The sequence below is a fragment of the Corvus moneduloides genome, chromosome 4, assembly GCF_009650955.1.
Source record: "Corvus moneduloides isolate bCorMon1 chromosome 4, bCorMon1.pri, whole genome shotgun sequence".
NCBI classification, from domain to species: Eukaryota; Metazoa; Chordata; class Aves; order Passeriformes; family Corvidae; genus Corvus; species Corvus moneduloides.
The window spans coordinates 59,876,595-59,891,796 of NC_045479.1; the positions used below are offsets into that span (position 1 = coordinate 59,876,595).

The window sequence follows — 15,202 nt, forward strand, 5'->3', positions numbered from 1 at the left end:
GCTTAAGACTGCCTGCAATGCCCTGGGAGGAACTTCACTAGCTGGTGCTGGCAACCCAAACTGGAACAGTCCCTTCCTAATTGCCTTACTGGACTATCTGTTTACTACTGAAGCTCTTGTAGTTGCAAATTGCAATTCAGATTTCCCTGAAATATCAACAAAGGTGAAAAGAGGTTTTTCACACAGAGTTGAAAGCATGGGAACAGCTGAGTTTGTGAAGCTTTGCCCCACCATGGTGTGGATCCCTCCTATCAGAAGTCATGGTGTAAATTCGAGGGCACAAACTATGTGCTGTGGTAACAGCTGATCTTAACACTGGGGACAGTCTCCACAGGGAATCAGATTCTTGAAAAAAATCCCCCAGTTTCAATAAATTTTCTCTATGGTTCCTGCATCCCAAGACATGCCCAGGCTGCAGCCACAGTTCAGGATGGAGACAAAAGTGAGTGATCACTACAGCTGTAGATCTTGTGGTCTGGGACAATTGGCTGATTTGTTAGATATGATTACATAATATTTAATATAATATGATATTAATATTTATTAGATTATATATGTATTGCATATTATATTAATGGCAGGTTATGTATTGGGCTATGGGAATTAAGCTGACTACTTGATTGTTACTCTTTTTTTTTCCTACCACAGCTTTGAAAAAAACCCGAAGCAGTGTATGCTGTGCAGAATATGGTCCCACTGAGAACATTTCCAAATATTATCTCCATCTGTGGTGAGACAGAATTGTCAGAATGATTTCTTCTATGCTATTTTAAACACACATCAGTTTATGTTAATACTCATTAACTACTGTTGAAACTTTTATTTGAGGAATACTGAGTTACAAATACTACATAAGAAAAGATCAGTCATCAGCCATGAGGTTCATAAGCAATGTTGTAATGATTAATTTTTTTTTTCATTAAAATCATATTGAGATCAATATCTTGAGGGTCAAGAATGGTAAATTAAGCCAGTGTGTTCTGACCATTCTAGTAAAACTTAATGTTGAGTTCCTCAGTAAGCGGAGCAGAAATCCGCAAAATCAGTTTCTGTGGAAGAAAAGAGACACAAAATAATGAGTTATGTTAAGGTAAAAAAACCAAAACAGTTCAAAACAGAGATTAGGAAGTGAAACTTGCGTTTACACCTTCATGTTTTGTTTGACATATCTGGTAGGTGAGGCTGACTTGATGGCAGCATGCATGTTCCTACTGCTGTATTCAATTCAATACCCCTTTTAGAAATTCAGGAATGGTTTAAAACTAATTAATAACATGAATGAAATATTAAATTATAAATACAATATCTGTCATGCTCTCTCTTTGTTCAATGTTAAATTTAATGTATTTTGTGCTACTCACATAATTCCCATTTTCAGTACTTCACCGGTTTTATCTTTAGGTTTCAGAACTAATAATCTCTTAAAATGCATGATATCCATTCACACCTCTTAGCTATTTCTTTGCCAGCCCAAAAATTCATGTTAACATTACTCTAACAGTCTGTGTTTACTTAAATCACTTCTTCAAATTATCTAATATTTTCATCTTTCATCAGAAACAGTTCTCCACCACTGCTTAGTGAGTTGGAATTCCACTTATTGAATAATTAGCCTTTTCCTCAAATACAGGGAAAAATCCAGACATAAGTCCTGCAAACCCACTCAAACACTAACCTGAAAATTGCCAGACAGCCAGAACGGCTACTCCAGACTGCAATACTGCATGGACATTGGGAGCTATGGATGCTGGGAACCTCTGCACTTCCCAGCAGAGGATGCAAGTGATAAAAAGAACCTTCCCTATGCCCAGGTCATTTTATTGTCAGCACAATCCTGGCCAACAGATGTACCCTTCCAATATCCCTGCTGCAGTCACTGTGCAGTTCCTTAAGGCATGAGACTCCAGAGGAAAAAAAAAGATAACAGACTCCTAATAATAGGAAGATTCTGTGATATTGAAAATGTCAGATCAGGGTAGTGCTGCATGAATCAGAGAGAAAGAAGTGGCTTATTACTAAGCAACCTGTTTCTATTTATATACAAATAAATATGGCTCAATAAGCACTTTAGCACCCTATTAGGTAAATATGCTTTCTGTAAAGCAAAACCAATGTGGTAGAAGTTGGTTTCTACTGTAGCCCTTCAAACAGTGGGGTCTCTGCTTGATAAACTATTACACAAAATGTCATCTCACTAAGCCTGTAAGAAAGTGGCAAATTTTCCCTTTGTGTTTTATTTTTTTAATTACATGGGTAAGTTTTCAAGATCTAAACCCAAGCTGCTGCTAGTGCTCTTTTTTAATTTTTTTTTTTTTTAGAGGGTCAAACCTGAGATAATTATAGGTAGCAACATTGTAACATCTGTACAGGGATGGTGGGAGAGGTTTGACTGAATCTTTTCGAATTGGGAGAAGAATATATTTACTTGGTATAAAAAAACTTTTGTGCAGTTTTGGATCCCTACAACATCAGCTTGGTGGGTTTTTTCCTCCAGCATTTGAAATAGATCTAAAGTCACAAAGATAATCTTTTGCTCTTAAATCAAATTTTAAATTATACTTTTGTGACAAGCTTATTAGTCTTTTTAAATCATCTTTGTATGTGAGGCTGTTAGTCTGCAGTTATCTTCTGGATTTCTGTGATTGGTACCTTCAAACACCTCTCAATGGGATGTTTTCTTTACCCTCCCACATTTATGTTGCTTTCAGCTTGCTTAGAGGCTGTTAAACAATTTCTTCTCTTGAGGCAATACTGATTACATTTATTTATGACATTGTCTCTGAAAGTGAGATTTTTACAATTCTCCAAGGCAGAAATTTATTCTCAGCAATTTTCTTCCTTTTCAGATTCCTTCAATAAAACAAATGGTAGTACCAGGTATGTATAATGGGGATCACTCTCTGGTTACAAATGAAACTTAAAACCACTAAGCCACGCATGTAAGGTAACATAAGATGTGACATCCACTACTTGTTGCCTCAGTTATCTTCCACTGCGGGATGATTTAGTGGCATTTTGCAGTGTTAACACCAGGAGTTCCCTAGATGCAGACCAGTGCTGAGATGTGAGTACACATCTCATACAAAGTGTGCACTTCAGCTTGGTGGCTGGTCACAGATACGGGACAACTGGCCTGAGGAAAGGAAGCAAAAGGTTTTGCTCCTTTTGTCTATACTCCTGTGCAAAAGAAAATTGGGACCGCAGAGGCTGTTGCAGCTTAGGGTGTATTAGGGGTGTGCAGTCTATCCCCTCTGGAATACCTCCATGTTGGTGCCAGAGGAGCACTGCACAAGCAAGTCATGCATCTTGTCTGGAACACTGAGGCTTGGCACTTTAAGATGCTGAAACTATACCTCTTGGAAGACAGGAAGATGCTTCTTAGAGCCAATTACACTGGAACAATTTCTGAACACCAAGTAATTGCAAGAAAAAATCCACAACACTTCTTTTCAGCAGCAGATAAAAAACTTTGACACGTTTTCTCATTTTATCAGAATGATAAGAATGCCCATAAAAACTGCTAACAGTGCTCTCAGCTCGTGGACCTGTATCTTCTTTCCAGTATTTCATTAGTTCAAAAATTTGTAAAAGTGGCAGACATTAAGTAAAAGAGAGTGCATATGCAATAGCAAAGATTAAAGTTTCCTAAAAGATCTCGTGCTTTTTCTTTTGCTTTTTTTTCCTCTCCTAAATGTCAGACTAGTTGTATCAAGAACTGGTGTCTGGTTATACTTGGAAATGTAAAGGGGTGTGGATGAGAAACAGTTCCTGTCCTTCACTGACTTCATCTCTCTTCACTGTTCTTCACCTTCCATTCCCTAAGTTTTTTCTTAACCACTCAGTTCAGCTCTTACCCCACTCATCTCGTAAGACAAAGCATCTCCACGGATGGATCTTCCATTCAGAGACACAGCTTGAGGTCTCAGTTTCAGGCCAAGAATGGTAATTTTGTTGTACTTCAGAGTGTCAGCTCCACGGTAGCCATTTTTAATTATTTCTGTCTTCAGGCTTCCCTGGAAAAAGCCACAGAGAAAACTTTAGGACCACGAGAGCTCTTTAGAGGTGACTTGCTGCACACTGTTACAAGGTTTCATCCTTGTCAGTGAACATACAGAATGTCCAATGTAGACACTGACGTCATAAAGGAAAAAACAACAGTCACATTAATTTGCACATAAGAAAGGTTTCATGTATGATTATAAACTAAGAAAGTAAATAACATTTACAACATTCATTGGATTACGAATAGAAAAAACATGTCCAAGAAGACATGTTTTTCTATTTTTAATCAATGTAAATTTTGTTCTTGTACCCATTACAGAGTACAGTGGCATATGCAAAGCCAAAATCCAGATACAGAGATTCAATTAGTGACCTTAAGACAGATTTAATTAACATCCAAAACTAACTGCTTTAAAACACTAGCATCTTCCAAAAACACCAGCTGCTAGATATTTTGCTCCTATTTTATATACCACATCTCCTGCTAGAAACCTCAGTTATATATGTTCCAGGAGAACATATATATATGTTTAAGGAGACTAAAGGAACATTGTATGTCCACAGAGCTGTGTTTGTTGTACTTTTTATTTACTATATATCCTATATTTAGGGGAGTACCAAGAGGACATACAAAGTCATTAAACTAATTCATTTGGAACACCAGTGACAGTAATTTCCCATACATGCAATGAAGAGGAATCATCATATCTCTTACGTGATCAAAGTTGTTAAGGAAATAAAGGTGAATTACACTGCTCAGGAAATGATGAATTGCTATACAATCATGACTTTTTAAAAATATGCCAAGGAGAAACCCATGATGGAACCTTTTGCATAAATTAGCTTATGGTATTTCAGTGGTGCATTGTAGGAGGGGAGCAGGAGCTAGATCACAGTATTTGTAACTTAGGGCTGTGCTTAGACTGCTTATTTCAGGCATCCGCACTAAAAATAAGTGCAAAGCCCCAGCACACTGATTTAAACTGCCTAAATAAGGAATGTTGGCTATTATTCAGCAAACAGGGAGAGGCCTCCAAAAGCCTCCAGCAAATGCTGTAGGGTACCTATATGTGGTGTCTTATCCCCCCTGGCAGAGCTCCAGCATAGAGGGAGGCTCAGTTTAGAGAGAGCATCTCCTTATGGTGGTTTATTGCTGTCTCAGGTGTGGCTAAGCAGGAGAGCCAGCTCAGGTGGCCACACAGACCCAGGAAGCACAGTGTGATGTTGAACTTGGCTCTCAAGCTCAGAGGCCCAAGACAGGACTCTTCAGTAGGCACCATTTTCCCTGACCAAGGTCTAGAACTGGAGGTCTTGGGGAAACAGAATCACAGAATATGCTGAGTTGGAAGGGACTCATAAGGATCATGGAGTCCAACTCCCTGCCCTGCACAGGACAACAGGATGGTCTGGGTGGATGTGACCCTCCCCTCCCCAGGCATCTAGAGGTGAAAGCAATTGCCCAGGAAGGTCCTGACTTCTTGTTTGAGGGAGTTATGGATGTCACTCAAAACCCCATAAATGCAAAGTGACATGAAGCCCTTGATCTGACGCCAGGAGCCAGGATTTCTGTACTCTGAGCAGAAAGGTCATGAGTTTTCCTTCTTATCATCTAGCTCTGATCCTATCAACTTCACCTCTTTTGCCCCCTACATTTTCACCCTGAAAACTGGACCAGTTTTAGGAGAAACTTGCTTTCAGGCTATTCAGTCACTTAGTGCCTAATGCATCCTTTCAGAAGATCCCATTTCATTGGACAACCCTTCCATCACCATTCTTTTAGTACAGTCTGGACCCGCTTGGTACAGGGCAGAGCACACCTGCCTTGTCTGCCACCCCTGGGGATGAGGACCTCCCTGCTCATCCCTGAAGCACAGCAATCTCATACATCTGGATCAAGTATTTTCCTAGCCTGGTGGGCTTCATATAAGGGGGCACTTTGACTTAGGTCACGTAGTCACTGTGAGAGTCAAAAGGGGCATGTCAAGGGAATTAAAATGCCAACTGCAGTGAGACAGCAGCACAGAGCAGGAGCTTGAATCATTCTCTGAGACTTAGGTGCCTGCCCTTGTCTTGAATTCTTCTTTATACTTCTGAGTTTTTTAAATGAAAATATAAAATTAAAGGGTCTAATCCTGTGGCTGTTACTTTTGCAACACCCCATGCTGGGTTCAGAGTAAATGCAGTGATGTCAGACCTTACCAGAAAATCTCTCAGGGAAAAAAAACTTGTGTGTTCCCCTAAAACTAGGTGTGATTAAATTATTCATCCACATTTTTTTAAGAATATAGAAATGTGCAACAAATACTAAGGCCTTCATAGATTTTTCATACCTCTACAATTTGCTATTTGAGATGGACCATTTTCTTTACAAACACAGAATAAAAACCTCAACATTAAAGATTACTGGAATGTAGATAGGGAATTCAGTCATGGATGTACAGGCAGAAGTCAAATATGAGCAATGAGAAATGGAAGTGCCAGAGAATCAACAATCTAATTTGCACAGTTCAGAATTTAATATAAAACTGGATATTGTTTTTCTGTAGCCTTCCTGCAATAAATTACTATACACAGACTACAGAAAACCAAAGTGATTTGTCTTCCTTTTTGCTGTTGCAACATCCTTTTTTTCTGAAGAAGAATGAACTTTTTTTCTTGGTAAATCAAGAACAAAGTAAGTTAAAATTAAATTTAAAGTCTACCCATGTGGTATTAGTTCCAGGAAAATATTTCACGAATATACCAGGCTACATAATAAGCCCATTGGCTTATCCTGGACTGCTGTTGCTCTTTCTCCTGGAAGAAGTCCTTCTACGAGCAATATCACAATAGAGGTTAACACGATTTTATTGTTTTGAATATTTTCTGTAGATTACTTTGGGGCTTTTAGGAATACATGGCATGAAAATCATGTATCATTTAGGTTGGAAAATACCTTTAGGGTTACCAAGTTCAACCATTAACCCAGCACTGCCAAGTCCACCACTAAACCATGTCCCTGAGGGCCACATCTACACATCTTTTAAATACCTCCAGGGATGGTGACTCCGCCACTTCCTAACTACTCTAAGTAGTTTATTCCAGAGCTCGACAGCCCTTTCAGTCAAGAAATTTTTCCTAATACCTAATCTAATCCTCCCTGGTATAACCTGAGGCCTCTGGTCCTATCACTTGTTAATTGGAAGAAGAGACTGACCCCCACCTGGCTACAGCCTCCTTTCAGGCAGTTGTAGAGAGCCATAAGGTCTCCCCTGAGCCTCCTTTTCTCCAGGTCCAACAACCCCAGCTCCCTCAGCTGCTCCTCATCAGACTTGTGCTCCAGACCCTTCCCCAGCTCCACTGCCCTTCTCTGAACACAGGATCTGAGGTCTGGCTTCACCAGTGGCAAGTACAGAGGTACAGTCATTGCCCTGGTCCTGTATATTTCTGATACAAGCCAGGATGCCCTTGGCCTTCTTGGCCACTTGGGCACATGCTGGCTCATGTTCAGAAGGCTGGGGACCAAACCATGCCATAGTCTACATACAATATCCTATTTCTTACCAAATGCTAGAGTTGCTGATGAAATATGATCTGTATAGATGGGTTATTGAAGTAGGTTAAGGTTTTTCTACAATAACTCCCACAACTTACTATCATATACTTAATGAGCTTATGGCAGATATATTTTATAGTATTTTACTGGACTGAAGCCTTGACTGTTGGGCTTTTCTATAGGTCTTTCCCAGGACATGTCTGTGCAGAACTGAGCACTGTGTGAAAGGCATCAGAGCACTGACCCTGAGCTAATCTGCTCCTGTGCTGCACAGAGCATCTGATCAGCACCGCGGGTTGCCAGTAGCATGCTGGATCTCTCCACAGGATGCCGACCATGGGAGCAGTGTCTGTGCTGTCAGACAAGGAAACGCAAGCTAAAGAATTGAGACTACGTAATTCTCTACACCACAAAACAAAAACATCAAGTGATCAAAGTTAAAAGGTTGCTGGGATATCCTGAAGAGAGGAATCTAGCCTTCTCCCACCCGTCAGACTAAAAGTGTTTGCTAGGAAGAAGACAAGAAAAAGGTCCCTTGTCCCCAGGAGCTGCAGCTAAGGAAAAAAAAAAAAGTTGAAAAAGTGGGTTTTTTCAGATTCGTGTCACAGCAGGGACATTAATGACATGTGTCATTATGATACTCAATGAAGCAAACACAAAACTGCAGGATCATAGCTGGACTATTTTGTAGCTAGCTGTAAATGAAAGCATTAGGTAGCTTACCCGGTTTATAGACTGAGCTAGAAGATAAAAAGCTTTCCAGAGAAAAGTTAGACATCAGCACCTTAAAATGGCTACACTAAAATACAGCTACCTCTATGTAAGTAGGTACCTTGTATGTTGCCACTTACTTTGCTGAATGTATATTTAGCCAAGAAGTAGTTCTCTTTTTCAATAGTATCTGTCAAAACACAAAGCAAGGACAATTGATATCAAAACAGGCAGCAAAATCCATAAGCAGTTCACATTATTGTAGCAAGTGGCTAAGGTCAGACTAAGATGATTTGTGGGCTATTTAATCTCTTCCTCTAGTCTTAGGTTGATCTCAGGAGAACACAAGGTGAGAGATTGCCCTCCCTAGCAGACCAGCTGCTCCCAGTGTCACACATTTCTCATATCAAAAGGCTAACTTCAAGAGCAATCTGCTTTTTGCCTTCACAGAATCACAGAATAAGATGACTTAGAAGGGACCCTCAAGGATAATCAAGTCCAACTCCCAGTCCTGCACAGCACCATTCCCAAGCATCGCCCCATGTGCCCAAGAGCATTGTCCAAACACTTCTTGAACTCTGTCAGGCTGGTGCTGTGACTGCTGCCCTGGGGAGCTGTTCCAGTGCCCAACCATCCTCTGGGGGAAGAACCTTTTTCTAACATCCAACCTAAACCTCCCCTGACACAGCTTCAGGCCATTCCCTTGGGTCCTGTCAGTGGTCACCACAGAGAAGAGATTGGTTCCTGCCCCTCCTCTTCCCTCAAGAGGAAGTTTAACTGCAATGAGGTCTCCCCTCAGTCTCCTCCAAGCTGAACAGACCAAGTGACCTCAGTCGTTCCTCATATGGCTTCTCCTCAAGGCCCTTCACTGTCTTTGTTGCCCTCCTTTGGACACTCTCTAACAGTTTAATGTCTTTTTATATTGTGGTGCCCAGAACTGCTCCCAGCAACCTCAAGGTGAGGCTGCCCCAGAGCAGAGCAGGGCCGGACAAGCCCCTCCCTTGCCTGGGTTCAGATGCTGCGCCTGATGCCCCCAGGACATGGTTGGCCCGCCTGGCTGCCAGGGCACTGCTGACTCATATTCAACTTTCCATTGACCTTTTTACTGTTCAACCTGGGGTCAGTTCTCCAGTTATTTCTAGCAGGAGCCAGTGCCATTATGCTGCTGAAAAGGGGGCCTGAGGAGAGCCCTCTATGCAGACACTGCTTCACAGCAGGGGACCAGGCTTACCAATGGAATCACCATCATCCCAGAAGAGAGATCCAGAAGCTTGTCCTTGTTCATCCAGGGCAATAATCAGTCCAAATGGGTTCAGGCGGCTGTTGACAAACACATTGAGAAGTGTCAGTACAAACCTGTGTGCACTGTCCCTTCCAAGTAACTTAACAAAAACTTCTGAGCACAACTCCCATTTTAACATTACTAAAAAGGTCATGACAGAAGAATGACAACAGTGTTTACCAAAAGGACTCCCTAAGTGATGACAAAATCTTTGCCTTGCTTTGTCCCACTGAAGTGTAAAATTCCCACCTTTTGAGTGCTCATGTGGACAAGTTCCCCCTTCTTTTGTGGCCTTAATGTATGATAACTGGACAGTCTGGGAGTTAACTGGTCCCCAGTACTACCATAGTATGGTTGCTGCACAGCGCTGTCCCCTCTCTTTCCTACTCAGATTAGCTTCTGAGCATAGGTCAGACTTGAGACCAGCACATCCATTGGCATGGGGAAATAATTTTCCTGAAGAGAGATTTGAGCTTTTCCACCTTGTTTATGGCATTTGATAAATTCGCCCAAGAAGAGTTTTGCATTTCCCCTTGCATACATTTCATCTGAATGACTGACAGCAGGTCAGTGTGGCAGTAAAAGGTGCAAAAGCTTTTCTGAGCATAACCACAGAGCCAGGAGTAGGCATCAACTGTGCTAACAGTGACATGGGTCATCTTTGAGGTGATTTCTCCTAATGAAAGGGAGCAAATAGTGGTAAAAAAATACTGTACTTATCACTTGGGATGGCAGCTGGGAGCTGCAGATAGTCTCTCTTCTGTACTTTCTTTTGATTGCTTTTTTGACTGACTGCGAGTCTGACCCACATCGCGGCTGCTTGGTGACAAACACAGGTGACGTTACCTCTCAGTAGTGGTTGTGGCTGGTGCCTGTTGTGGCAGAATGTACCCTCCACGGATGTACAGAGGGATCTTGCTCAGTGGGGCAGACACAGTAGCATAGTTCTTCTTCCAGGCATTTGGCACTCTAAGACCCTACCGCAAAAATTAATGCAGTTAAAAAAAATGCCAATCCAGGCACTATACATATACACCACTGAAAAAGAGAGCAAGGGGTACATTTTCATTTCAGTTACATCAGTGAAAAAAAACAAACTAAAACATGGACTTCAGGAGTATTCCTGTAGTTTCTTTTTTAACATGAAAGAGGATCTAGCCCCTGCAGTTATGCATATGCATGAGACAGAAGCATCATGACTGAAAAACAGCAAATGGTCTTTAAAAATGGTATCATTATTTCATATGCTGTGAAAAAAAAGCCACTCATCAAGAGACTGAGCAAAAATAAAAAGAAACTTTTGCTTCCTCTTTTTATACATATGGAGCCTGTCACAATTCAGTTTAAGGTAAGTGATTCATAGTCATTTGGGAATGTAAACTGTAGATTTTCTTCTCTTCTAAGAACAATTCTTCCCCTTTCAAAAAGTAATTACAGCATTCAGTGAGTGAAATTTGTGTGTGTGTAGACAACCAGCATTAAGTTCTCTGCATCATCCTTTTCTGGTTTAATGCCTCAAAACCAGCTGTAGGCAAGACTTATGTACAGAGTAAATAACAGGAAGGCTTTGCTCTTGCCCTCTGTAAATGGTAATAATGATTTATGGCAAGCACCCAACCTTGGTTTGGATAAGCACCACGTGCATGACAAGTACGTGCCAAATACTGGGAGCTGAGCAATGCCAGGGGCAGGCACATAGGCAAGGCAAGGGACACAGGCCACTGTCCCTGTGCCCAGTGCAGCAAGGAGGCTCAGGGGGAACCACAAGGAGAGTTGAACTGAATGTTCAACTTTGCAGCATCACAGTTTTATGAAAAGAGAAAAAGGGTTGGATGAACATCCATCTGAGGACACCAGCCAAATGCTGAAAATGACCAAACTTATTTAAGAATAAGCCTGAATTTCCTCTGAGAACATTTCTGTTCTGCCTGCTCCTCTGCCAGGGGCGCTCAGGAGAGTTAACAGCAAACAGCCTGATGATCCTGGGCTCACATTTCTGAAAGCTCTTAGCATCAGCTTAACTGCTTCTCTTGAAGCCAACACTGGGCTTAGGCTGCAGATTGCAGCAGAGCACTTTTGGAAATGCGGTCCTGGTGACGGTGTTGGGAAGGTCAAGACTCACAGTCCCTGAAAAGAGAAGGTACTGGCATGTCCCACAGAGCAGATTGTTCTGCATCTCTTGGAAGCATCTTCCAGAGCGGGGCCTCACCCTGCTCTCACAATATGCCTTCTGTCAAAAGTGATGCATGTGCAAAAGTACATGCACAGGAGGGCTTGTGGCATGTTCTCAGGAGTGTGGCTTAGGTTTCTGCCTCTGTCTCTGTGCAGGGAAGTGTATCAGAACAAGAATTAAAAGTGGGGGGCAAAGAAAGAAATCCTGGCACTTTCATGCATGTCTAGGCTGCTCTTGAAAATTCTGTTCACTGTGACTTAGAGCTTTACATAGCAAAAACAGAAAATAAAATGTTACTGAAAGATGTGTAATTTACTCTCCCAGCTAGCCTGATGTAAACTTTTTGTTCTTCTAGTTTCTAGTTAAATACAGATGCTGTGGCAAAAATACTGCTGAACATTGCTGAAAGTTATTTTGCTGGAATTGTACCATTTTAAATTATGTAAAAAAAAAAAGTAAGAAAATGAATCTTAAAAATACATACGGTATAGTAGTCGAACCATTGTGCTTCAGGGAAGTATACAGTCACAGATCTTGCTCCCTGTAATTGTTATAAAGAGATTAAAGTCTTTTTTCTTTTTGCATTTCTGATATTACATTAGCTTTATTGTATTTGTGCATGGAGAGATGTATGCTGAATATTCTAATAATATCAAATTTTGGATATTATGGCTGGGTTACTGTCCTAGCAGTGAACTAGTGCTGGCTAATCTATAATACTAAACAGACAAGCCTATCCTATTTGGGGGTTTTACTGCCACATCCCGGGATGAGTCAATGTTACATGATTATTTCATTCTAGTACATAACTCTATGTCTTGCAAATGTAACTGGCCTAGGTGCACTCCTCCAACATCCGAGCAGCCCCAGTGAGGGCTATGGCAGCCTTTGCAAGACAGGGCTTCACATCTGAAGCGGAAGGACACCACTGTTCAGTGCCTCTTGCACTGTTCCAGTCGCAGAAATAGGCAGAGAATAAGCTCTAGCACACAGAGGATACACAGATCCTTCTCTTCTTGTAAAAAATTTAAAGTTGCAGATAAGTAATAATAAATAATAAATGTTTTGCTAATTGCACAATTACTGTACTTTGTTTTGCAGCATGTGTTGTGTCATATCGCTGCAGGGACGGAATCATGCTAAAGGCACTTTGTATTAATAACTCCAGGAACAGCTGGAATCAAAACATACTTCCATTTTTGTCACAAGTTGCTTAATCTCACAAACAGATTAATTTTTACTCTCAGTGTAGATGTCTGCCCCTTTGCAGAATTATGGTTTAGCCCCAAGGACTACCCTAGGAATCTTGTGGAGCAACTAAAGGTGGAAGAGTTAAGGCAAAGTTACCATTTGACATTTTAGGGGTTTTAGATATACGAAAAACCTTATAAAGTCAAGATGCTCCCCTCTCCATCTTTTCTCTGCAGTATTATGACAACCCTGGATACTCTGGTCTACAGAAAAGTGTGTAACCATCATCTGAGTCATGATGATTTTAGGGCCAGGTTGGATGGAGCTTTGAGCAACTTGGCCCAGTGGGAGGTGGCCCTGCCCATGGCACGGGGGTTGGAACAAGATGATCTTTAAGGTCTCTTCCAACGCAAACTATTCTATGTCTTTATGATTCCATGAGCTTCACCTTTATGACTCCCTAAATAACAAACCAGTGTGTAAAGCAGTTCCCCATTCTAATTCTTTTTGGATGTCTCACTTGCTCTCATCCTAGGACTCAAGGAGTGAAGGGCAAGTCACCCCTGACCCATCTTCTCTACACAAGCAGATGCCATGCTGCAGTTTGACACAGTCACTGCTGGCCTGCACTGCCAGAGTGTGGGGCTTACAGCTCACCTCTGCCCCTGCCCTGCCAGCTGGCGCAGCCCTGGCTGCCAGCTATCACACTGCAAGACCCAGCAATGTGCTGCCTTCAAAGTTCTGCTTCCCTCATCAGGCCACAGGCATGCAGCCCTCCTTTTGTGCTGCAGTTCTTCAAAAAACCATAAAGAACTCCTTATCTAGACCCCCTATCATTTTATATATCTTTGTAATGTTCCCTTTTATTCAATTCTTTGCAGGAAGCCTCCCCTGGCTTGTCACTCCCTCTTCATGGGAAGGGTTTTTTCACATCCTTCCTCATCTTGCTGGTCTGAGACCCTGTGAAATCTCCTTGTTACTCATCAGCTATTAGAAACCTGTGTGAGTCTGAAGATAAAGGACTGATGAAAGAAATGCCTCAGTGGGGTCAGAATAGTTTTAGATGCAGGAATAAGATTTTTATATTAAATTCACAGAGACAAAAGGGTTAGTTAAAAAAAACGTGACTAACAGTGGCCTGTTTATATGTTTGATCATCAGCAACATCTAGAACTATATCAGATATTCTGGCAGCATGCTGATTGCAAACTGCACTAGGATACATCACATGAAAATACTTACATCTGCTCAGACGTACCTTTCCTGTGCTGCCAGCAGTCAGTGGTGGGCAAGGAGAGAAACACACCCTTGCTCCAGACAAGCAGCGAGAGCCATGACCCCAGTACTGTGCCCAGCACAGCAGATGAAAATGCTGCTTTTTAAAACCTGTCCTGTTAGCAGCTAACATAATCATTATTGTTTCCATAATGACTGCCTTTGCCTGTGATGCTGGGAAACTCCTCCCATAGCCCTTGAAATGCCGCAGTTCCAAAACACTGTGGGTGAGCGGTAATATGGAAACCAGTTTGCTTTCATATCTGTGTGTTTCTTCCTAGCTTGACAATTACTGCTCTGTGTGTGTCCTTGGAAACTGCTGCCAGCACAGTAACAGGAGCACGTCAGGGGCAGCATCCAGCCTCTTTACATCCATTCCTCACTTGGAGTAGAAGGGAAAGGCTGTGCCCCCACTTTCATCCTCCCACTTCAAGTACTGAAAAGCTCTGTACTGTCTGTGCTGCTCAGGAATGTATTCTGCAAGCTTTGACAGTGGAGAGTAGAAGGGGATGGATATGAGCAAACATGCTCTGAATGTCATCCAATGCCCTAAGCATCATTCGTTTCTTTTATTCCAGTATGATGGCATTTTTAATTACAGTACTTGCCTCTTCAAGAACAGGAGCAATCATAAAGGCAGGTCCCCAAAGGAAGGCAGTATCTATTCCATGAGTCTCCTGATCAGAGGTAAATCTATTTTGAAAGTGAAATACACAATGTTAATTCACAGTCACTAGAATTTGCCAAATATTTTGATATTACTCACTGTGACAAGTAATTTGCTTCCTGAAAGTATCCTTCAACACAGTCAAATATTTTTCCTGATTGAGGGAATGCCAAAAGCTGGACAGAGATTCAGATATTTCAGTAATACCTACCATCTCAGAGCAGACCAGAACTCTCACAAAATGATGAAGCTGATATCTTTTCAGAACAGCAACAGTGGGAAAACAATTCACTTAATTTCTGTTCATTGGGCTGAGAGTTCATTGTGGGAACCAATGAGCAGGAGAGGGGCCAGGCCCAGGAGAGG

At 41.6% G+C, this 15,202-nt stretch overlaps 1 protein-coding gene across 1 annotated transcript in view; it reads right to left on the bottom strand.

The window, feature by feature from the left end:
- Positions 1-805: 805 nt before the first annotated feature.
- LOC116443654 (sucrase-isomaltase, intestinal-like) overlaps positions 806-15,202 on the bottom strand; it is a 63,451-nt gene continuing 49,054 nt past the window's right edge. Inside the window, exons 17-23 of the mRNA XM_032107960.1 lie at positions 14,778-14,862; positions 12,188-12,244; positions 10,377-10,507; positions 9,480-9,568; positions 8,389-8,438; positions 3,855-4,013; positions 806-1,049 (exon numbers count right to left, since the gene is read on the bottom strand). Of these exons, the coding sequence (XP_031963851.1) occupies positions 990-1,049; positions 3,855-4,013; positions 8,389-8,438; positions 9,480-9,568; positions 10,377-10,507; positions 12,188-12,244; positions 14,778-14,862 (631 nt within the window). The 3' untranslated portion in view covers positions 806-989. The remainder of the gene's footprint in view (positions 1,050-3,854; positions 4,014-8,388; positions 8,439-9,479; positions 9,569-10,376; positions 10,508-12,187; positions 12,245-14,777; positions 14,863-15,202) is intronic.